At 34.4% G+C, this 25,388-nt stretch overlaps 3 protein-coding genes across 4 annotated transcripts in view; 1 reads left to right on the forward strand and 2 right to left on the reverse strand.

Moving 5' to 3' along the window:
• Positions 1 to 1,916: 1,916 nt before the first annotated feature.
• On the reverse strand, positions 1,917 to 14,336 carry LOC121731048 (PDZ domain-containing protein GIPC3). Its single transcript, XM_042120366.1, has 4 exons — positions 13,664 to 14,336; positions 4,171 to 4,401; positions 3,027 to 3,278; positions 1,917 to 2,471 (listed from the first exon to the last, which is right to left on the reverse strand). The coding sequence occupies exons 1-4, from the start codon at positions 13,907 to 13,909 to the stop codon at positions 2,232 to 2,234; spliced, it is 969 nt and encodes a 322-aa protein (XP_041976300.1). The 5' UTR covers positions 13,910 to 14,336; the 3' UTR covers positions 1,917 to 2,231.
• A 2,164-nt stretch (positions 14,337 to 16,500) lies between these two features.
• On the reverse strand, positions 16,501 to 18,260 carry LOC121731049 (60S ribosomal protein L37). Its single transcript, XM_042120367.1, has 3 exons — positions 18,180 to 18,260; positions 17,878 to 18,013; positions 16,501 to 16,668 (listed from the first exon to the last, which is right to left on the reverse strand). Exons 1-3 carry the CDS (start codon positions 18,180 to 18,182, stop codon positions 16,526 to 16,528), a joined length of 282 nt encoding a protein of 93 aa, XP_041976301.1. The 5' UTR covers positions 18,183 to 18,260; the 3' UTR covers positions 16,501 to 16,525.
• Positions 18,261 to 21,719: 3,459 nt separating this feature from the next.
• LOC121731067 (nuclear migration protein nudC) overlaps positions 21,720 to 25,388 on the forward strand; it is a 46,835-nt gene continuing 43,166 nt past the window's right edge. For both annotated transcript variants that reach the window (XM_042120388.1, XM_042120389.1), the window contains exon 1: positions 21,720 to 21,962. In XM_042120388.1, coding sequence (XP_041976322.1) covers positions 21,888 to 21,962 — 75 coding nt within the window. In that variant the 5' untranslated portion in view covers positions 21,720 to 21,887. The remainder of the gene's footprint in view (positions 21,963 to 25,388) is intronic.

Below are 25,388 nucleotides of genomic sequence, written 5' to 3' on the forward strand. Positions count from 1 at the left end.
TTGTACCTTCTACCATATATACCTAATATATTATATACTATTTGTGGACATTCAACCAGGCCTGGTTTAGTTGTGTAACACGAGTTGATATCAAAATGCACGATCTCGTGTTTCTATACTAATTATAGTAAAACAACAGGCGACAAAGGCATGACTGTCTAGGTTTGCAGGTTAAGATTTAACCCGGCACCCGGGTACCGCATAACAATTGAAAAGCTATTGTGTCTGCGATTCCCACGATCGAGGTATTAAGGGTTAAGTATTAATAAATTAAATAATAAAAAACAAGTTTTCATAATACGAATGTTTATTAAAACATTGATACAATATTGTACTAAAATATATTTCATTCCAGTCACACAGACTCACACTAAGCACAAAATATATTATACTTATATAAGCTCAGAATAGCATAATATTAACCATAAACAATAAATCTCATTCCCAAAATATTTAGAAATCTGAAGAATATAACTTTAATAATATTTCTTTTCTTTTTTTACTTACGTTTAGGGCACCTTTATTACTTCTCCGTCAAATACTTTGTTATAAATAGTTAAACAAAAAATAATTCTCACAAAAATACTTTTTTACTATAACTTATTACTACTTAGGTATTAATAAAAATAATATAATCTTAGCTCAGTGTAATATATTAATATTTTAATAATTATCAATTCATATAATTTTAAAAGGCACAATAATTTAATCTACACAATAAAGTTACATTAAATCTAAATTTGCACCTTGGTCTTCTAATCAAGTATAATAATGACTGACATCCTACCTAATTGTAGATAATAATCATAAACCTGCGATTTATTTCGAGTCTTGCTCTATTGTCTTCAAGTATTCTGCAAACTTTAGACAATATGGAATAGTATTTTACATAAACATAATAAGTTATTTGTACCAAATGTTTCAGAATAATCTGTTATAGGTTTATTGTTACTTATTTAAAAACTCGTCAAAATCATGAAAAAAACATAATATAACTATTGTGCTTGCAGTGAGGAAATCGTTAATAATTTAAAAAAAACTACTAAAATTGTAAAAGCATTATGCAATGCATATTGCATATGCAAGCACAGCATAAACAAAATGTAGTGTGAAAATTTCCAAAAGGAAAATAATAATATTATGTTAACTATGTAAATAGTACGAAATAAGGAATGTTTTGCAAATGCCATATTGTGCTTTATCAGTACTTCCTATCTGGTGATTACTGTAATAATCTTTATAATATATTTTTAGGGTTCCGTAGTCAACAAGGAACCCTTATAGTTTCGGTCTGTCCGTCTGTCTGTCCGCGGTTTTGCTCAGAGACTATAGGACCTACAAAGCTGTAATTTAGCATGAATGTACATTTTAATGATCCCGACAAAATGGTACATAAAATCTTGAAATAATATTTCTTTATTTTACCTCCCCTACTCATCAAGCGGGGATGATTTTTTTTTCGCGTCCACTCACCCCATCGTGTGGGGTGTCGTTGGATAGTTTTTTTTTTAAATATGATGAGTATTCAAAATTCAAATACCAATTTCCGATTTAGGGATCCATTTGTGAAATATGAAGTTTTAGTGAAGTTCTACCTCCTAAACCAGCTAAACGGTTGCTTCTGGAAATATTAAAAAATTCACGGGAGTAGGAAATATGCTGAATTTAAAAGGAAAACTATCACGGCTAAGAAGACTTCAAAAGATATTATTGAGTCGATCAACTAAAAAAAATGTATTCGGCGAAGTATAAGGGTTTATTCAAATTCCTTTGAACGGAACTGAGATGATGTTGTTAGTAGTGTAAAACTCATTATAAATGTACATTTATTGACCATACAAAAATTGACAAAAACTAGCGACGTACTACAGAACCCTATATTGCGCGTGGCCCGACACGCACTTGGCCGGTTTTCTATATACATTCCATTGTTTATTGTAATTATAACAAAATAATTATTTTACGATTTATAAGTTAAATAAATGGAGTCCATTTTAATTCATACTTAATCTAACCTAGTTACGCATACACTGACTGAGAAAAGTATAAACAAAGAGGGCAGAAAATCTTTACACTTCCACTTAAATAATGCTCTCTCTTTTGCACTTTTTTCTACAAAGCTCCTCCATTCAAAGTTCTTGTAACAATGCATACTTGTGACCTACCATTATAGAATAGATATTATGTATAGTCTCCGACTTTAACTTATAATAAATAATTAAAAATAAAATTTAGCTAAGTCGTCCAGATCTTGCGTCAGTAATAACTCCCCACAGTTCAATGATGAATTCGTCGGTGAATCCAAACTCTTGTAAGTCACTATTGTCTATGGCATCGGCAAGTTGCATAGAATTGGTTTTCCCATCGGCCAGGTCCCACATTTGTGTTGCCAGCTCGTTGTCATTTATACCCATAAATGATTCTAGGAGACCGTTTATTTTCTCTATACCAGCTTTTGATCTATCGTCATGCTGCAAAAAAAAAGATAAATGTATTTTTAAAGCTTAGGCAGTGTTAAATTTTGGTGCATTTTATCTCATTATAATGAAAGGAAAAACAAATGGAAATGAATAAAAAATAATCTTATCTTTAAAACGTGACAACATAATAACGAATTATAACAATTAAGTTTCCTGGATCACTTATTTCTAAAAATGTTTCATCGAAATTGTCTGGCATTTGTTACTTTACTAACTTTGAATTTACTTTTTAAAGTTATTTTTAATATTTAAAAAAAAAAAACGTAAATTACAACAATTACTTGCATAATATTTACACAGCGCACACACTAAATTTAAGGTACACTGTCTGAGTCATTGTGAAATTTTCAATATTATGCCAGACAAAGGTAAACAGACCTTTTATAATAATTATTCGCTATGTAATTATTTTTACTAGCACTAATACGTGGTATACGTATTATTGCTAGTAAACGACATTGCCATTCCTTTTTCTTAGACGTGGTAAGTACTAAGTAACATAATAATATAATAAAGTCTAAAATTTTCAGGCATTCAATAACTTACATCATTTTCAATGGTAGCTGGACCGTTCGCTTTAAATCTCAGCGTTTCTTTCCCCGACCCGTAGCTCTGTTTCTTCGCTGACCGTGTACTACCCGTCTTTGGACCAATACTTCCAAAACCACTCTTCAAAGGTTCTACTAATCTGATTGTAAAGGTAGATCCTGTAGGAATTTCTTTTAGTAATTTTGCAACCTCATAATGTCTTTTACCAACCATATTTTCGTCATTCAATCTTTCAATGTGATCGCCAACCTGAAAAGCAGGAATAAGTAATTTAATAGGACATATTTTTACTCTCTGGCGGAAATAGAATCGACCGCCGCATACACAATAAAATTGAAGTACTCGTACATTGTCATATCATTAATAATCTGTCCTTAGTGTAGTGTTCTTATGGGTCAAGACCCCCTAGGGGGTCACCAGTTCAAGAAGCTGAGAAACCTACTTTTGTAAAAAATCAGTTCTTCAAAATGAACATAATAAACGCTATTGTGAAATAAAAATAATTATATTATTCGTAATTAACTTTACAAAATGCCAAAAAGAAAAGAAACGGGTATGTAGGTCATGCAAGGGATTTGGGTCCACAAACCATATGCAGTTCAATTATAATAGTAGCTTAATTAAATTAACTGAAAGTTGTAGTAACGTAAAAAAGAGTAACAACTACATCCTCTTATGTTCCACTCCCTCAGTTTACAATTAGAACTCCAACTTAATATGAATAATTAAAAGGTCGTTTTGATTGCATTTACGATTCCCTTAAACATTTGTTAAAAAGTTTGGGGATTGTTGAGACGTTAGTGCTTTTCTTATTTAATTTTGTGTTATATATGGTCGTTTTAAGGTAGTTCAATACTAAAACGTTTGATGGCACTTTCTAGTTAACTAGTTTATAGGCGGACTTTTATCTTGCTCTAACATGTAAACTAATGGAAACACGTAATGTAATAATAGTGTAACTTTAACTTATCTGATTATCGATATTCGATACTGTATTAATATCTACACACAAATTAGAATCTAATGATATTGTAGGACATTGAACATTACCAATTTAAAAACAAGTCTTTCTCTGACCTTTGGTTGAAACTACTATTAAAGAGTAATAGGTAAAAGGAACAAGTTCACTATGTAAAATTACCTCAATGTGTGGTATCCTAGATATTACAGATCCTTCTCTTATCCTCTTGATAAAGGCATATCCGGCTCCATTGTCGGTGATTGTGAGACCTAGGGAATCCTCTGTCTTCACTATCTCTATCTCTTTAGGTCTTCCTTTTCTGTGTGCGAATATGAAGTCTTCTAAGCCAATTTGACCGCCGAGTAACTTCTTCATATCTACTTTGTGGGTGTTTAATGTGCAGAACAATATCTAAAAAAAAAGAAACAACAAAATAAGGACTTTTTTAGGTGTTTGAAGTACTCCTATGATATAATATTATTATTATTATCAGTTTTAATATTCTGTTGTCGGTTTGTGGACTTTCTTGATTATTTTTTTTACATGCACAAGCTATAATTAGGTATTATGTGCGTCATAAATTATAATATTTCTTCAAGCCCCGTAAAAGCATCGGTGATCGCGACAACAATAGAATACAATAACATTTCCAAGAATCCGCGATAGAAGGAATGTTGCTTTGACCTATGTTTAATACATTAAAAAAAATAGATCAAACATAAATTTAAGGCCGGCAACGCACCTGCAGCTCTTCTGATGTTGCGAGTGTCCATGGGCGACGGTAGTTGCTTACCATCAGGTGACCCGTTTGCTCGTTTGAAAATAGATCAAACATAAATTTAAGGCCGGCAACGCACCTGCAGCTCTTCTGATGTTGCGAGTGTCCATGGGCGACGGTAGTTGCTTACCATCAGGTGACCCGTTTGCTCGTTTGCCCCCATATTTAATAAATAAAAATAAAAAAAACAAAAATCTTGATTAACTTCTCCCTTCTTTGTCTTATCAAGATGTAGAATACAAATTATCGCAGGAGTTATTATAGAGTAATTTATAACTTATTATAGATAGAGACTTGTGTAAACATATTATCTTAGCAAGTTATTATCGGCTACATAACGAAGACGTTTAAATATATGTGACTAGCTGTCCCGGTGAACTTCGTGTCACTTAACTTTACAAAACCTTCCCTGGACTTCTACGAATATTTTAAGACTAAAATTAGCCCAATCCGTTCAGCCGTTTTCGAGTTTTAGCGTTACTAACACATAGCAGCATAGCATGTAATCATACAATTTGGTATTCTTAATTTACACAGACTATTTATGTAGCAGAGAAACAAGGTAGGTCCCAATAAACTTCCTTGTGGGATTCCGCATGTTTCTGGCAACTCAGAGCTCATAGTGCTACCAATCTTAGTACACTGTGTACGGTTTTTGAGGTAGTCAGCTATAAGTGAGAGTTGATTTCCCCGTACACCAAGCCTCTCCAGGGTCTTCAGAAGTTTAGCAAAAGGGACTGTATCAAATGCCTTTGCCAAATCTAGGAAGATTGTTAGACACTTTTCACCACCATCCAGTTTACCAGCAACAAATTCGACAAATAAATTAAGAGCTTCCTCGGCCGATTTTTCATGTTTAATAGCCAGTTACCACTTCAACTCAAGGCTGGGCTCTATTTCCCTGAGAAAACAAATACCTAGAGGTGTGTCAAAGTAAAATATGGTTTTGATGCTAGTTTGAGAAGGTCACGCACGCAATGCTCGAAGAAAAAAGTTTTTACGAGTTTACGTAATAATAGTTATAGGACATACCTCGCATAGAAGCCAGGAAATGCTGGCCTGAAATAGATTTATTGCCTTTTTTGTCGTGGAAAAATACACACTTTTACCGTTTTCTAAGGTAATGTAGGTTAAAACAAAATCAGCATAATATTACAAAAATGTCAGTTTAAAATTTTATTTGCAATCTTTTAAAATTATGTAAAAGATTTCACTAATAATTTTTTTTCCTAGTTTAAGTAATTCGAGTTGTTTTCTGTAAATAAGATAATTTTGATCAATATCATAATAATATGAATAAAATATATTAGATTTGATGATAATCTTATATATAAAATTCTCGTGTCACAATGTTCGTTCCCGTACTCCTCCGAAACGGCTAGACCGATTCTCATGAAATTTTGTGAGCATATTGAGTAGGTCTGAGAATCGGCCAACATCTATTTTTCATACCCCTAAGTAATATAAGGGTTGTTCACCCTTAATAATTTATATGGCAAAACAATGTTTGCCGGGTCAGCTAGTAATATTAAATATATTTACTACTTCGGCTCTGCTTAAAATCTAGCAAACACCATTGCGTTCATTTGTGATCAAAGGTCTTTTCGAAATTTAATATTCAAATTAGTAAATCATCTTAAATCGGCCGCATAGTACCATACAATTATTAACCTTAATTAATAATTTAACCGTGAAACTGTTTCAATAAATTATCACAGCAGTTTGACCTTGCGATTTTCACGCCTGAATACGACTGATAAGGCTTGTGCACACATTCTTCAACCTCATTGCTCACTGACACTCACATTATATAACAGCTATAATTATAATAACGCGGAATTACTTTCTGCTTATAATGTTTCGTAATTTTTCTACTATTAGTGGATAATTATTTTTTAAAATGTAATAACATTATTAATTTCGAGTTGGTTGAGCCTTGGTAATAATTAAACTAGTAGGTAATATGTTTACAGTTTTAGGAAAAGAACATTTTTTGTGATCTATGCTTCAAAATAATTTTATTTGTAAAATATTCTTACTTCACTCAATTCAAGTATAGGATTCAAGACACTATCTTAGTAGTTAGTATAGATATATATTATAGATGGCAAACTGTGGTAGAATGAGAACTCAAAAGTCAAAACCCTATGAATACGTCTCATTCAGAATAATAACGATGCGGGTTTTTGCATTTCAATTATTGATGTTTGGCACAATAGGCAACTACGTTATTTATTTAGATTTCTAAACAATTTTGTTACTATGCGAATGGTAAAATTGGCGATACGCGCACTTAATAATGTTATTTTGGATATTACAACAAATAATCTACTTAACTGTACTTTGTAGGCGGAGTATTGTGAACATAATCATTTAGTATTCGTGCGGTCCTTGACCCACGATGGGTCTGGCATATTGCGTTATTACTAACAAGACTTTTGCCGACAGCGAAGCATGAATCGAAATTCCAAGGCATAGAGTTTAAGTTCTAAAAATGGTGTTTTGGAATATTATCTTCATCGATATTCAAAAGTTGTTCCCTGAGAGAAAGCTGCAAGTGATATGTTATCAATAAGCATGACATTTACGTTTTCAGGTCTAAAAGTCAATTATTTCTTTAAACGTATTGAAAAAAAAATCCATTTGAAATTGGTAACTAGTCAAGAAGTAGTACCTATGTCTTTAGATCGGGCTATGTCCGACGTAATAAGCTGAGATTTTAAATTAAATTCAATGTTTTCACCGGAACTGTCTAGTTAGTCTAAATGATTCATCCAGTTTCTGTATATGATTATAAAATAATTGTTTTACGTTTTTAAAGAACACAGCTTTTTTGGCGGTAGCTTTAGTATATATTAATATTATTAGTTTTGTAAATAATAGCTTAGTTTTATTCCCTCTTTTGTTTACACTTAGATTTAAGATTTCATATTAGTAATTCCTATTGGAAAATGTTTATCTTGTGTCTCATTTTTATAATATTGCTGTCCCTTTCGCACGGGAATGTAGTGTGTTTCACACAATTGTTATTGCTGTATCTTTCTTGCATAGTTGCACTCGAACTATTGTTGTCTCTTTTTTACATGGCTTTGTTTTACACATTTTATTGTTTATTTATCTTATAAGAATGTTTGTTTACCATTGTATTAGCTTATAAGAATCCCATTTGATGTCATATTATGTGTAAAATGTTATATTTCAATAAACGGACTGCATTCGTTCGACAACAACCGATAGAACCCCACGGGCTCTAACGGTACAAATTTCCTATATAAACACGCACTTTCTCGGTGCATACACATTCACTTCCGACAAGCCAAGCAGATGCATGCGTAAGCCCTGCTCCACCACACTCCGCTCCAAGCAGTACCAAGTTCACTCCTGTGTTTCCTTCTCGTCTCCTGCACCTCCTTCTCCAGGAATCTTCCATCCGGCATCCTTCACCCTTCAAGATACAGTCCACTGCTCTGCCACCCGGCGACCACGGCCCCGCCGAGTTTGTCGTGTCGCCAACAAGTTTATTAGGTAATGTTAGCTAGCCTAAATTTTGCCTGATAGTGCTTCCTGCATTTTTTTCATTTACATTATATACAAAAAGGGGTCAAATGTCTCAAAGACGTACTTGAAGGGCGCCGCAGCACGAATAATTTTGGGAAGCCCTGGCCTAGATCATTGGCCTTTCCAATAATTGGGGTTAGGTCATATCGCACACGAGACTGCGCCCCTGGGTCGATCTGCTTCCTCACTCAGTGCTCAGCTAGCCGTGTTTCCGCCACGACACTTTTATATTTTGTTACATTTGCATTTGCGATACGATCGGTATACCTAACCCATGAAATTGTTAGTTTACATGTCTATAATAAATGAACAGATATACACTATTAGGAATGAGTTAAAAATTGTATGCTTAACAATTTTTAAGTAATTCCTAGTAATTTCCAAACTTTGTATCTTATTTATTACATTATGAACTTGAAGTAAAATTTTGCTTTCAGTTTTGAGCCATGCTTCGGCACGAATGGGCCGGCTCGACCGGAGAAATACCACGTTCTCACAGAAAATCGGCGTGAAACAGCGCTTGCGCTGTGTTTCGCCGAGTGAGTGAGTTTACCGGTGGCCCAATCCCCTACCCTATTCCCTTTCCTACCCTCCCCTATTCCCTTCCCTTCCCATCCCTACCCTCCCCTATTATCCTATTCCCTCTTCAAAGGCCGGCAACGCACCTGCAGCTCTTCTGATGCTGCGAGTGTCCATGGGCGACGGAAATTGCTTTCCATCAGGTGACCCGTTTGCTCGTTTGCCCCCTTATTTCATAAAAAAAAATTTTTGTTCAATTCGCTTCAACTTTAACCGTACTAATTTTGGTAAAACAAACGTTATTAAATAAAATCGGCCAAGTGCGAGTCGGACTCGCGCACGAAGGGTTCCGTACCGTTTTAAAGTAAAAATAGGCCAAAATGTGTTTTTGTATGGGAGCCCCCCTTAAATTTAAATTTTATTTGAATATTATTATTTATTATTGAAGTAGACATATAATTAAGGCTTTTGTGAAAATATCAAGTGCCTACGTATTGCCGTTATTGATATCGAGCAAAAAAGGCCAAAAAAACTCACGTTTGTTGTATGGGAGCCCCCCTTAAATATTTATTTTATTTTGTTTTAATATTTGTTGCTATAGCGGCAACAGATATACTTACATACACAATCTGTGAAAATTTCAGAAGTCTATCAGACAGACGGACAGACATCGGAGTCTTAGTAATATAGGGTCCCGTTTTTACCCTTTGGGTACTGAACCCTAAAAACGTCATAATGATAATATGGTTCTAAAATCGTAAGTCGCGCTACAGTAAATGTCAGACATCCGTTACAAACTCATGATAAAATGTCAAGGTTAAAACAGCACAATGTTCGTTAAAAGGTCTAGAAATTGACATACTAGAACGAGGAGTAAAACTATTGGAGCGTTTCATTCTGCCTTATTGAAAATCATCATTTAAAGTAAATAAAAGCTTTTAATTTAAAAAAGGTGAAAACAGATCATACGTATTTTAAGTTTTGACGCGCTGCGATCGGGTTCCGCGGAGACTAGTGGCGAGGTTACAAAAAGACAATCTTTAATTTGTAACTTTTTTTTAACAGGGGAAATGCTTTACGCATCCACGGCAAATTGGGGATATCGGCCGGGGTATGTGGGACTCCTGCTACCCACTAAAACTCCATGGTGCTCCAGGCAGAGTTGCGGGTACGATAGAACCTACCGCAACTCTACCAGTTAATTTGTAGCCTAGCCCCTTGTTGTTGTCTAGGGGCTAGGCTACAAATTAACAAAGTTGATGTTTCGATAATGTTATGGAGGTTTTATATTCGGTTATCGTGTAGAACTGTAAGCCCGCTTGCTTTTGACTAGTTGTTATATTAGTTAGACTAGTAACGTTAAATTACGTTAATGAGGTTCTTACTTACTTGCCACAGTATTAGAGGTGCACGAAGTCAGTATAGTATTTAAACGTAATATATTTATAATTAGATGTTAATTACTTGTAACGTGATAGAGGTGTTTACGATGCGGTATTATATTCAATAATAATTTATTAAGTACAAGAAAACGTAGACTAGTCACTAGACTAAACTATGAATCAACAAATAAAAATTTCTTTGTGTTCCATGATTGGTATGTAATATGTATATTTTAATAAATAGGCCGGTAATGAGTTTCATTATAATATTATATTTAAAATGAGCTAAATTAGTTCTGCAGCTGCATTTAAAAGGACATACAATTTTTAGGGTTCCTTTTTCCGAGAGCAAAAGCCCTATTAGGTGACACTTTTCTAACCATCTCTTTATGATAGCTAAGTGAAATAATAATTTGTATAAAAACAAAATATACTAAACAGTAAACAGACATAAATAAAATATTTCTGGGGGATTCCCAAACAATTCAATATGACAACTGACAAGTAGCAAATGGTCAAAATCAATGATATTCTATGTTACTAACGTACCTAACTAGATTGGAAGTTTACGGTAGCAACGCGTTGCCACTTCGAAGATGCCTGCAGGCATATCTCACACACATAATGACATAACGAATATATGACTTGACATTGTCTTTTGAACAAAAAAGTGGTTACGCATTTCTGAGAATCTTTTGTAAGACATTGCTAGTTGCTACTCTAGTATTTTAGAAACTCATTGGTCAAAATTATTTGTTGGTCAATCGCCCGAATACTAGAACATGACTCACAATTAGTGGTGGTTAATATAACGTACTAGCTGTTGCCCGCGACTTCCTCCGCGTAGACTTCAGTTTATAGCGCGCGATGTCAACAAAATTGGTGTCAAAAGCTTTTATAAAAAAACCCTGGTACCCCTTAAATCAATACAGCTGTGCAGTTTGCACACAATAAGTACTTCATTTTTGTATATTAAACTTTATATTTTATGCCAAATTTTAAAGCTTATTTAGCCCCCCAATTACACAACTTTACCCATAAACTATTTATCATTGATAGGTTTAGGTTAGCCCCAATTTCACCAACGTCTGTTAGTGTTAACAGCTTGTTAAAATGTCCTGTCTTCTCTTTCATTCAAATGAAAAACGAAACAGCTAACGTGACACTAATTCGAGCATTAACTTTAACAGTCGTTGGATTTGAACTGAACTAAACAGAAAAAATTACAAGAAAATCGTATGAACCCGAAAACACATTAGTACTCATTATATTTTCATCAAAAATAGAATTGATTGTTAGTATCTGATATCTGATAAGAATACACTAGCAAAGGGAACCCATACAATATGCAAAGAAGTCTGGAAAAACGAGTACATTACTACATGCACATTACTATGGTTTCAAGAACAGGATATATGTTATGTGACCTGAACCCTTACAAATTAAAGTACTGAATAGCTAATCCTTTTGCAAATTGCAACCAATAAGAAATACATAGGAGAAGATGATGTCAAGTAATCACTTTACGAGTAAATATGACCAGTTCTGTACAATAAAATTCTACTTAAGTAATTATAAATTTAAAGTAAAGTGTGCACAGCTGCCAAACGATTTTACGAGCTGACATGGTTATTTTATTTATAATTAATGTGATAGGATAACATGAATTTGAAGTTTAATTATGTATACTCAATGCAAACTAATTGATCACAAAATTTAACTTTGGGTAGCAAATAATTACAGTGTTCCATTTTAATTAAATTCTTATAAGTGCCATATTAGAGCTATTAGGTAATTGATGGTTATTGAATAGAAGTTATACAGCTATATAAATTAAATCATAACGTAAAAAGAAAAGGTTTATAAGATGTAGAATGTCATTTCAATATTGCTAGAATATTTAAAATGAATATAAAATGTTTAATATATTTTTTAATTGTATGTATTTTTTGTTTATTTGCAACATAACAGCTCATAAACATACTAAATATACGGCTCTCTGGTATCTTAGGCTTCCCAAAGTTTTCCTGTCACCAATCAAGTATGTGATCTTCATTGACACCCCAGGGGGTCATCCACAGTTTGCGAAGCTCTGACCTAAGTTGTAAAACTCTTATCTCTGATAAAGGTTGTAAATATGCAGAAAACCAATAAGTATTTACCTCAATATAAAACTCAACAATTTAATACTTATTATAGTCTATGCTGTCATCAAGTCATAAAGATAAAACTGTATTTAAATTAAAAATCATATATTTTCATGTACTTCAAACATGTTGAATCATTTTTATAAAAAAATTAAGGGCTACAAAATGTGCAAGTAGTATTTAAAATATGATACTATTTTTAAAACTATTTTTATTCACACAAAAATTATTTGATAACATTTTATTTTAAATAAAAAACTGAGTATTTTTGATGCAAAACAGTTAAATGTTAAGAATTTTTAGTAAAATGCAAGTAAAAAGTGTATAGATTGTTACTAAAAAATATGTGGGTTAACTGTATTCACATGGATCAAAAATACTTTTGTTTCTATGTTAATAACCGAACAATGCAAGCTTACACAGTATAAAATTACTAAATCTAGATTGAAAAAATGAGGTCATATTGAATTTTGATTGTACAGCTATAATATAGCTATAGTCCGGGTGGAACTACTTTGCCCCACCTTAGATATGTGAGCAGTGGGATTGAGAGGCAGGGGCGCTTGATTTTGACAGTTCTGGCTAGTTAAGACAAAACGCACAAGAGATTGCAATAGCAAGATGAGTCCACCGATAAAAAGACAATCTAAGGAAATAATATTTAAAGTGCAATACATTTAAAAAAAAACGGAAAGCTGATGTCAATAGTTTAGAATATAAAACTGGACAATTGTCTTTAACTTATTCCTTTCATTTCTCAAAAAAATTCGATAATATTATTGTTCACAATATGACAAGATTGGTGGTCACTGTCTTATCTTATATTGTGTGTTACAAGCAGCAAGCAACCCCTCACCCCTGTCCGTACCTAAGGCGCATTCAACTAGTTCCGTGCGGACTATAACAGCAATTATATTAAGTGCAACTATTCCTATTTCAATTCTATTTTACTGCTTCAACTTCCAAGCGGTCACATTCGGCCGCATTAACAATAGATTTCCACAAATCCCTGATCAAGGGACTAAACACGTATAGTTAATTAATGCTTACCTCATAAAAATCAAGATTTAAAAATTATTTTCACCTAATGAAAGTCAATCGGAGATTATATTACACTTCCTGACAGATACAGTTAAAAAATATTATGGTCTTACATCCTTTATGTTTACATTAAATACTAGCAATGTGAATCAGTTGATCATTCAAGTTTATGAGGCATTGAGGAAAGTATGTAGCACTTACTCACACTGTTGTTTGTATCAAGTAAGTACAAAGTACAAGATACTTACATCATCAGGTGGAAAGTCGTAGCACTCTGCAATTTTTTCGTACAGCTCCTTGACATTGGAAAAGCCGGATATGAGCCCTAGTGGGCTGCCCTGGGCCTGCTGGCAGTGGAATACGAGCTGGGATTTTGGGGCTTCGTTGTTATTGTCGCCGTTCGCCTGATGATTATGAATTTCCTCCGCAGGCGGCGCCGATGGGGGAGGCGGTGGCGCGGAGTACTTTTGTGCTTTCTTCTTGAATAGCGACATTTCGAATAACACTCAAATTTTCGCAGAAACTGTTCTCATTACACCGAAGTGAGCAAAATCACAAAGTAATTACATACAACTGAATAACTTTAAAATCGCTTAACACCGCGACATAGTTAATCACACATTATCACTGAACACCGATAACTGATAAGATTATTATTATAAAGACGTACGGATGATTCACAGCTATGTTCAATGGATAAATGTACAAGAGAATGTTCGGAAAATTACTTGTAATGAGAAAACACAGCGGGATATCCAAGTTCCACTTCCGACGCCCCGAAATTTATTATAACTGATGAAGCCAACTCACAAATTTTCTCTAATAACAGTAATTAACATTATAAATAAATAAATTATTGTGGAAAAAATAATTTATAGAAACAGTTTGCACCGAGTTCCGACTAGCCAATAGAGCCCCGTTCACAAATGACAGACCCGTTCCGTGAAAAGTGCAAAAACTCAAAACTGTCATCTCAAATGTGTCAACCGTCAACTAAGTTTTGACATTCGAGATAAGTGTTACCAAAATATTAAAAAAATCCTATTTTTATCCTATTGTGACGTGAGGGTTATGATTTATGAGTATTTGAAGTAAAAATTCTCTGCATTTTAACAGTGATTTTTTATATATCTGTCAAGTCTGTTCTTGAAATGATTAACATTCTGGGCTACTATAACATCCTCTACCAAGCTGTTCCACGCTCTTACAACTCGATTGCACAAAAAGTGTTTATGTGGATTGTTTTTTGAGGAACTAGCAGAGAGCTTCATGTTATAGCCTCTTAAGTGTGTATCATCATTCAATGTGAATATATTTTGTATATCTTGAATGTCATAATGTCCGTTCAGGATTTTATATGTTTCTATTAAATCACCTCTATCCCTGCGTTGTTGCAGAGTGGTAATTTTCAAGGCTTCCAGACGTTCCTCATATGACAGTCTTTTCAGTTTTCTGGGTATTTTAGTATTTTTTAATATATTTGTTTCCAGTTTTTGTTTAGGAAATCTTTTCTAGTGCGATATTTAGTTATTTTTGTGTGGTCATCAAAATCCATAATATCAGTAATGTAATTGCTTGTGTGTCTGTCAGTATTACCTCTTCATGCCCAACCGCTGAACCGATTATGCACTTTTAGCATCGCCAATGACAATTTCCAATAAATTCAGTTTTTTTCCAATATAAACATTCATCAATTTACCTACTAATAAAAGTCCACTGGCTTTATCTGTCAATGTATCAATATTACAAGACAAAAAAAGACAAGCAGTCCTTGTTATTGGCTGTGTGAATATTCTAATAATTAAATTGTAGACAATTTGAAAATATAATGTCTTAAAAATTCACTTACAATACTTTCAGCCTCTACCGAGTATTTTCGTAACAATATTTAACACGTAAGCTGCGCCTTAAAATAACGAAAATGGCAGCTGTAGCTTTGTCCAGTGAAATCATCCTTATTATTTTAATTTTCCTACAATTTCAGTAATTCTTTGAATATAGGCAACACTTACTAAAATGACAGATCGTATGCAACAGATCATGAAAATCATAGACAATGAGATATACGATACGCACTTATCTCTTATTAGTCTGTGAATCAGATTACTTGAAGGCTTGAAAGTTGAAGGTGGGCATTGACGGCAGAGTACTTTTTAAAGCTATAGTATTTCTCGATACTCGATACCGACAACGTAAATTTTTAGTATGGAAAATTTTAGTGCCTCTAGCGGTTACTTGCGGAACTAAAATCGCCATACTAAATATTTACGTAGTCGGTATCGAGAAACGATAAATACTATAGCTTTAAACTCATGAGTCATGGTAGAGCTACAGGCCCATTACTATTAGCTTTAAAAAATATAACTTTATTCCTCATCAGCAAAGAGAATCTCATATATAAAATTCTCGTGTCACAATGTTCGTTCCTGTACTCCTCCGAAACAGCTTGACCGATTCTCATAAAATTTTGTGAGCATATTGAGTAGGTCTGAGAATCGGCCAACATCTATTAACAATTTTTCATACCCCTGAGTAATAAGGGTTGTTCACCCTTAAAAACCATTTAGCGAAACAATCAAAACGAAAACACTCAAAATAGGAGGCATTTTGATAGTTTTTAATGCTAAATGGAACGCAGGGCTATAATATGAATTAATATTTCTGACAGAATGCCCGGTTTCTGAAAGTTTATAAATTATTATAATGGTTTTACAAATTATATCAGGGATTCCCAATCTTTTTTAACCTGCGGCGGTGACACGTTCAATATTTTGTCACGGCGCGGCGCCCTTCTTTACGTAGCTATTACAAAAATATACATAAATAAACCTTTAATGATTATTATAGTTAGGTTAAGCAGGTAATTTATATTATTTTTATAATATTTGTGGTTTCGGAAATGATGGAGGATCGACTCACTAGTCACGGCGCCCTTCTTGCCTTTCCACGGCGCACCAGGGCACCGCGGCGCACAGTTTGGGAACCCCTGCGTTATATTATTATCAAGTGTTGTTGATTAGTTACAATTTTGAACCAGGGAAAGTCTCATAGAGTCAATGACAGGAGTTTTAAATTAAAGAAAATATGGTTTTTAAGTTTTTACTTAGTACTTAAGATGAGGAGGCTACAGCTTTTTTGGGAGTAGGGATTCCCTCTTTGAAACCGTTACGGAAACGCCTGCGCACAATCTTAAGGTGACGCATGCGGCCAGTTCCGGTGGTCTTCCTGCGCTTAGCCTTCACGGACCAGTGGTCTGAAAAAAATTAAACAAACATTTAGATTACTGAACATTTACACAGAAACTTTAAAACATAGCATTTATTATCATTGGCCTTTACGTCTGTGTCAGACGATTTACGGTGTATTAGTCTGTATTACAGCTCTTTTCATGGCTGTGCAAGCCGATACGTGAGCGACATAGACGACCACAGTAACGATAGGAGAAGTTAGGTTTGGTCCAGAACACTGACTTTGACTTTTCCCGTTTTTGGCCTTAAGAGTTTGGAACCAGGCATCATTGCAAAATTTGCTACCCTTCATTATCCATTTGCGCCAATCTGTTCTGTTTTCCGCGAGCCTCTCCCAGTTATGATGGTCAATTCGGAAAGCCATCATGTTGCGCTTTGCACAGTCAGCATCTATAATTCTTTTCATTTTTTTATCAAGAATCTTTAATACTTCCCTGAAGAAACATTAGTAGACTTAGTAAATACCCAAAACACAACTGTATCAATTGACTTCTATTAGCATTCCCAAGGATAACTAGCAACATTGTTTTAATATACTTACTTTTAAATATTTATAATTGTTTGAAGTGTTGATTTGATATAGTTATTGTCACTAAACCATAATCAACATTCAGATACTATCCCTACATCTACAAGAAAATAATACAAGAAAATATTATCTCCTCAATCAAAGTAGGGTTATTTGTAAAGTTTACTAATCATATTGATATGTTTCACAATACATAATATAAGAAAAACAAAATTATCAAAGCAGTTTAACCCATCAATCCTAAGCGGCAGCTGGCTGCCGCATTATTATTATTATCAGCCTACAGTGTCCCTTTCCTTTGGAAAGAAAGATGGGAGGTCTTTGCACAACAGGGGGACACTGTAGGTTGTAGGCTGCCACATAATAATTGAAAATCTATTGTGTCTGCGATACCTACGATGGAGGTTAAAAGATCATGTGATTTAAGAAACCGTAAACACACTTTTCGATTTACTTACTTGATAAAATCTAAAATCTAAATTGTGTTTACTTTCTAAATACTACCTCAGACTTCAAACAAAATGTGATGTGGGTTAGTTTAATACCTAATTCATACAACTGATTAATTGATATGGTAATAAATGAGCTACAGTTTAATTTGTAAGTAAATAATAAAGAGTTTCGGTTATAATGTCATAACCTCAAAGTTCGAACTTCCAACAACAAGACAACAATTTATACTCACAGGATCGCAGTTTAGCTGCGGGATATCCACATTGCGCGCATTTAGATTTCTGGATGTGGTAGGAGGATCTTCCACATCTTCTGCACAGTGTGTGAGTCTTATTCCGGCGCTTACCAAAACTTGACGTACCCTTCGTCTGAAAATTAAATTGATCACTTAAGCACTGCACTAAAGGAAAAAATACTTCCGCTACAATAATTAACAATAGTTCCTACACATTATCCAACCATAAAAAATTAATTTATATTCTAAATTATTAAGATTTTATTGGATTTAAAATATTTAACACGAGAATACGCTACCATTTTGACGAAATTTTGACACTAAAAGAAAGAATGGAAATTGGAATGACAAGAGAAATGTCAGTACAAAGCTAATTGACAAATGACAGCAGTTTTTTTTATTGTAAAGCAAAGCATGGCAATGGCAACTATGCATTATATCATGTATAGTTACGTTCAAAGACTGAAAACACTCAGTGAAGCCCTGGCCACACTAACGTCAAACGCCGTTAATTATCGCGTTGTTGGACGTTAGCCGTAGGTGTAGCCACAATTTAACGCGATAATTTTCAACGGCGTTTACAATGCCGTTTGCCGTTTGGCGATAGCTCTAGTGGCGGTACATCAAGAGATTAACGCGAGAATTAATGCGATGAAGCGGCCACACTACATATCGTCACTTTGCGTTGAGAGCCCGACGGGATCACACGTGTTGGCTTCGACTTGTTTGCATTTAAATCGCACGTTTTTTAATTTAAATACGTACTTTTTTTATGGAGTGAAGACCAAAGTAACATAGAATATCATTGGTGAAGACACCACTCTAGTTAAAAACGAGAAAGTAATTGCTTTATTTTGAAAATTTTCAAAAGGAACCATGTTTGTGGGATCTGAAACTCAAAAGTAACAATAATCGTGGAATGCAAAGTGACGCTTGACGACGAATAATAGAATTATTACCTTTTGAAGAAATGAATTAACATTATAAAAAGATAAAAGCGACTTCAAAATTGTACGTTATTTAGAATTAAATCACCCTACCTCCAAAAATACTGAACCAATTTTGATGCAACTTGCACTATTCCCTAAGTTGAACAATATCTAGTACAACAAAAAAGATTTACTAAAATCGCAATGGTAGTTCCAGAGATATGCGAACACAAACATAAAAACATACATACATACATACATAAATACCTACACTTTTGAAATATTTTGGCAAATTTGTTCAGACGCTGATAATATATTACGAAAATTAGGCAGTTCTGGAATGTTATATACATACGCGTCGAATTGATAACCACCATTCTATGAAGTCGGTTAAGTAAAATCAACGCCGTTTTCAACGCCGTTTACAACGCCGTTGGGCATTAAACGTTGACTGTTCAAGTGTAGCCACCCACTTTAACGCGTTAAAATTATCGCGATAATTGTCGCGTCGTTGGGCTTCGACGTTAAACGTTAGTATGGCCCGAACATGAGCGAAAAAATGGCTCACAACGCGTTATGGTCATAGTGAAACGGCCACGACGCGAAATTCGCGTCGTGGCCCTAGTGAAAACGGCCACTACGCGTTCTGACTTCTGGTAATCAAAAAAATACCACATAGCGAAATTCGTGTCGTGACTCGTGGCTGACGTGCTATTCGACCACAACGCGTTGTGGTAATCGAGAAAAGCCATGACGCGTTCTGAGCATTTAAAAACAGCCACGACGCGAATCCGTGTTGTGGCCTTAATGAAAACGGCCAAGACGCGTTCTGAAACCAGCAGGGCAATCGCGTTATTTTTAAACGTTTCAATTCAGGTTCACATTTGCTTTGGTTGTGGTTCACTTATGGTTTGGTTCTGCTGCGTCTGAACATTTCTCACTAACTCAAACTCAGATGGAACTCGAACGAAGCACAACGTTTGACCTTTAGATAGACATTGCAGCGGACCAATCAGCGCCCTTCTGATTTAATTTTGATTGGCTTAAATATGAACAATTTTTTTCCGATGCGTTAATTGGTCCACGGAATATATAACACTAAAGGAAGGGCCATAGCAAGTAAGTTTCATTAAAACTGCTGTCGCCAAACTCACACAGTAACATTTTACGCACACAAAAGAAATAACCAATCACAAAGAGATTTCTTTTTTAAATACAATGTCGTAAAAACAACCTTAATGCCCATGGAAGTAAAACTACCGAAATATGCAAAATTGCCAAAATATGCACTATAGCCTAAAAAGTGACATTATATGCATTTGCTGCAAGTATGCAAATGCATATAATCCGATGTCTAGTTATTATAAATCTAAAAATATCAATGACACAAAATGATTTTCAACTTTACTGATAGAAAAGTAGTGGAAATAGAATCAAAATTATTTAAAAAATAAAACTTTTAGGTACTTAAATTTTAAATATTTGTTATTGTTAAGTAAAGGCGACGCCTTGATAATTGGCCGTAGCGATATCGATTTTTCAATGACTAAAGCTAGAAAATTAAAGTTCATTGTCAGTATTTATCATGTCTTTGATTTACCCATAGCATAACACGATTGGTCAACTTTCATAACACAGAATAATCAATCAAATAGACCTGTGTAAAAAAAAGGATTCCTATTTTTCCAACAGAGGAGAGTGATTTAGGGCTTCCAAAAATGTACATGGATTGGTTCAAACATACACTTTAATTTGCCCCTTAGCTTATATGAAATGTATTTATGGTTTTTAAATTACGCGACAAAACTCTTTTGTCGCTTACGCCCTTTCCATTTTTTGCTGTTCCATTGCTTGTTTTCTGTGAGAGGCCGGGCCGGCCTTTCATAGAAAACCGGTCGAGCCGGCCCATTCGTGCCGAAGCATGGCTCTCCCACTGGTTTGTTCATTGCAACGCCACCAACAAATTGCAATTGGGTTAAATGTCAAGTCGTAAACAGTTGTCGTTGCCATGACATGACATGATTTGGACATGCGCAATAACTAGGTTTTGCAGCGAATGCGCTAAAATTACGCCGACGAACACGGCCAGGTTTTAGATTGATTTGAAAGGGATGACACAACGGTGCTGCCACTTTTTAATTTCTTGACTTTTTTGACAGACTGTACAGTACGTCATTTGTCATTTGTCAAATTTAAAAATTCATTTGTCACTGCAGAGCCAGTGATGCCAGATTGGGGGGAATCCCCCCAAATTTGGGGGTTTTTTAGGTGATGGGGGGAAAATTGGGGGGAACAATTTTTTGGGGGGATTGTTGGAGAAAAAAATCTGGGAACAGACGGCGAAATCTAAGTACTATGGTCCACAGAACAAAAAATTTCTTTTATAATTTGTGGGGTGATTTTTCTTGAAATCCCGAATTTTGGGATTTCGGGGAACACTTGGGGAGAAACCGAGTTGGCCGTCTGGCAACACTGCCGCAATATATATACTAGTAATCACTAATCCAGTGATGCCAGATTGGGGGGAATCCCCCCAAATTTGGGGGTTTTTTTAGGTGATGGGGGGAAAATTGGGGGGAACAATTTTTTGGGGGGATTTTTGGAGGAAAAAATCTGGGAACAGACGGCGAAATCTAAGTACTATGGTCCCGTTTTTACCCTTAGGTTACGACTTACGGAACCATAAAAATGATCAAGGAGCTCGCGAAGATGCTGATTCTGTAAAGATTGGACGCTATTGCAGAAATAGTGTACATTCATCGTATCCATTTGTGAAATTCCCATTCATAATGAACAAAAAATTTGTTTTATAATTTGTGGGGGGATTTTTCTTGAAATCCCGAATTTTGGGGGGATTTCGGGGAACACTTGGGGAGAAACCGAGTTGGCCGTCTGGCAACACTGTGCAGAGCACACAAAAATTAAATTTTCAATTTCACATCATTGAGATTACCGGTTATTTGCTTTGTTTCAGCACAAGGCATTGCTCAGTGACTTAAATAACTATTAGTAAAGTGTAATTTGCAACAAAAGAGTGTAGTTTTATAAGAGTTTGCTGTAAATACTACAGTTAGGAAAATGTCTCAAGATCCAGAAAGATTTGATTCTATGTTGCTAGCAATGGCCCAACAACACGAAGGAGGTGTAAAAGAGGTAAACAAAATATATTTTTATATCCTATTCCTTTCCTTTATTGGCTTTGTATCCTTCAATAAACACTAGCATTAGTATCACTAGCAAATCTAACTTTATTTGCAACAAAATTACTGTCAATAATCATGTTTAACTTTGCTTAATGTAAATAAACTTAATTTTTACTTTGTGATACTTCTATTTGGCAGACTAATACTTTCTCAATTAGCTTATAGCATCATGAAATATTTCAAACAGTTGCTACTAAAGGTAAACTTTCCAGAAAGTTCTAGTTACACATGACTCAACTTTTAATAACATAACCTTAAAATATTGTTTTTATTTCTATGTTACTGTTATTTAAGGCTGACTTAAAATGATAACGAGATTTTTTTATTTAATATATTATTATACTAGCTGTTGCCCGCAACTTCGTCCGGGTGAATGTATGTTATTAAAATCGAGATTTACAAAATTGAACACCCATCTACGACTATTTTATTTGGATCTACATTACACACGAAATTTTTAATGCACCACAAAAATAAAATATAATTATAAAAATTGTAACTGTACTAAGTATAGCTAAATTAATATTGGAATTAGTTGTGTTAGACTGTTGCCAATAATAATTATGACAAAAACGCTTGAAGGTACGGATTAATTTCCTGCTGTCCACGATCACCGTAGTATGCGACATCAGATTTATACTGTAGGTTGTCTAGCATTGTAGTTCTTTCGTCTTGGCAGAAAAAACTCTCCCAGAGAACATGATTCAAACATACTGCCTTCGGTCGTACATATTCTACCATTTCTACCTATGTGCTCGACCGATGCTAGTAACTTTAAAATTTCCATGGCTGGTAACGAATTGAGATACGCAGTGGTCAATATCCATCCAGTGTTTGGATAAGCGTTTACGAATATTAGGAAAAGTTTTAAAGATCGACCTTTGCTAGAATTGGTAATCACTTTGGTTGTCGTTGTAAATTCCGAGGAGTTTCTTCAATTCCATTACTTATCAAGTTACCGTTTTTAGGGTTCTGTACCCAAAGGGTAAAAACGGGACCCTATTACTATAAGACTTTGTTGTCTGTCCTTCTGTCTATCTCCAGGCTGTATCTTAAGAACCGTTATAGCTAGAGTTCTGAAATTTTTACAGATTGTGTATATCTGTTGCCGCTATAATAACAAATACTGAAAACAAAATAAAATCAATATTTAAGGGGGGCTCCCATACAACAAACATGATTTTTTTTGCCTTTTTTGCTCGATACCAATATTTACAACAGGCAGGCAGTTGAAATTTTCACAGAATCCTTAAATATGTGTTATTTGATAATTAATAATAAAATTGGAATATAATTAAAATTTAAGGGGCTCACATACAAAAACACAACTTTTGGCCTATTTTTTCTCTATAACGGTACGGAACCCTTCGTGCGTGAGTCCGACTCGCACTTGGCCGATTTTATTGTAAACATGGTATCAAATTCGGGCAATCTATACAACAAAAAAAGAATTTTGAAAATCTGACCACAAACAGCAAAGTAAACATTAACTCCTCCTTTTTTTAAAGTCGGTTAAAAAAAAGTATCTAAGATGTTGACCAGGGATGTAAGGTATCATCATGCCAAATTTCATTGAAATCAGTCCAGCGGATTCAGAGATTAGCCTGTACGAACAGACAAACAGACAAACAGACAGAAACAAAAATTTCAAAAACAGTTAAAATGTATTCTACTACTCTTCTAATATGCCCCTGACTCATTTTTACAAGTTTATTTTCAATGTACAAAAATTTTACCTCTACGATTTTATTATAAGTATAGATATAGATATAGATAGATAGATATTATTAAATCTCATAAGTCAGAAAGCACATGATGTATTTAAATTTTTTCATGACAACATTATTAGCTATAGGCCTCTTGGATATCTCTAGTGGCGCGGCGAGTGGCAGATTCAGACAACACGTGGGTGTCAGAGTTCGATCAGCTGTGAAATACGGTTTACTAGTTAAAAATGAAAACACGTTGAAAACGTTAAAAAGTGTTCTGAATAAGGAAAATATGGGCGGTACAAGGTACTGTTGTGTTGTAGGGTGCAAAAATTCCCAATCTCGGATTTGTGAATTAACGTTTTATTCGTTTCTGAAACGGAATTGGGAAACGTATCGAAATCAACATGCCGATTATTAATCATGCTTAAATCTAAATCTCGCATTAATATTTATAAAATATCACGTGCAAGTTATTTTTATATCATTGTTGTTTTATGTAGATATATTGTAATTGAAAAAACGATATAAATAAAATTATTGTCGGTTCAATATTTATTACTAATTCCTTCCATATTCACTTTCGCATTTATAATATTATCATACTAATATACTAATTACTGATATTACTAATTTATTAATAATATTATAAGTGTGAAAGTGTGTCTGTCTGTTACCTCTTAACGCCTAAACTGCTGAATAGATTTTGCTGAAATTTGGCATGGATAACTCCATAATATATTCTTAAGAGTCCCGAAAAAGGACATAGACAGTGGCGTAACTATAAGATCCGGGGCCCGTGGCAAATTGTTGGGGCTCTATCAGTAAAAATCGTCCCGTTTATAATAAACAATATTATGTACTTAAAAATGTTTGCCCATTTGGGTCGGGGGCCTGTGGCATTTTGCCAGCCCTATATTTACGCCACTGGACATAGGATACTTTTTATCTCGGGAAAATATACGGTTCCCGAATCCCGCACGGTTACTCCGTTGTGCAAGAGTTATGGCACAACGGAGTTGCGGGCGTCATCTAGTAAATTTATTATATTGCATGTTAATCATAAAAATCAAAGAAAAATTTCTTTGATAATGAAATACATCTGCATTTTCCATTTTTATTTTGCATGTATGGTTGAAAAGTTGCTGAAAATATATTTGTTTAGATTATTCGATACATAGCTCCACTCTTCGTCGTACAGTCGATTACCTACTCTGGTATATGGTATTACTTTTACACGGATGATTCGTTCTCCATCATCATGGATTTCGAAGACTTCATGAACATGATTACTTTGGAATTAGTTTGTGCTCTATAATTTTTAATTAGGTAAACAACCATTTCGTAATAAGTAATAACTAAAAAGATGATCTTACAAATAAATAAATACAAAGTAAAAATCATATTCAATGAATTTGAAAGAATATTTCATGATCGTGTATATTTAAGTAAATATAGCTTTCGATAAGTACTGATTTTCCGCGGAAAAAGTCTGCGGAAATATTATGAAGTCCACAATCAATAATAATTTGTATAAACAATTACCAAAAAAGTGCAGTGACTTGTATGAGAATCATAATATGAGAAAAGCGCCCGTGAGTTTCCGCCGTCAACCAACCCGCGGCGTTGCCGTAGCTTAGCAACGATATCCAAGAGGCCTATTAGCA

This window comes from Aricia agestis, chromosome 10, assembly GCF_905147365.1.
Source record: "Aricia agestis chromosome 10, ilAriAges1.1, whole genome shotgun sequence".
In the NCBI taxonomy this organism is placed as follows: Eukaryota; Metazoa; Arthropoda; class Insecta; order Lepidoptera; family Lycaenidae; genus Aricia; species Aricia agestis.

Excerpts from the sequence above, each read along its gene's own strand:
- LOC121731048 (XM_042120366.1), bottom strand. The coding sequence starts at position 13,909 with ATGTCGCTATTCAAGAAGAAAGCACAAAAGTACTCCGCGCCACCGCCT. Across the intron at positions 4,402-13,663 it reads ACGACTTTCCACCTGATGAT|ATATTGTTCTGCACATTAAA; the intron begins GTAAGTATCTTG and ends CTTTTTTTTTAG. Across the intron at positions 2,472-3,026 it reads CAGCTACCATTGAAAATGAT|CATGACGATAGATCAAAAGC; the intron begins GTAAGTTATTGA and ends TTTTTTTTGCAG.
- LOC121731049 (XM_042120367.1), bottom strand. Across the intron at positions 16,669-17,877 it reads CGCAGCTAAACTGCGATCCT|ACCACTGGTCCGTGAAGGCT; the intron begins GTGAGTATAAAT and ends AATTTTTTTCAG.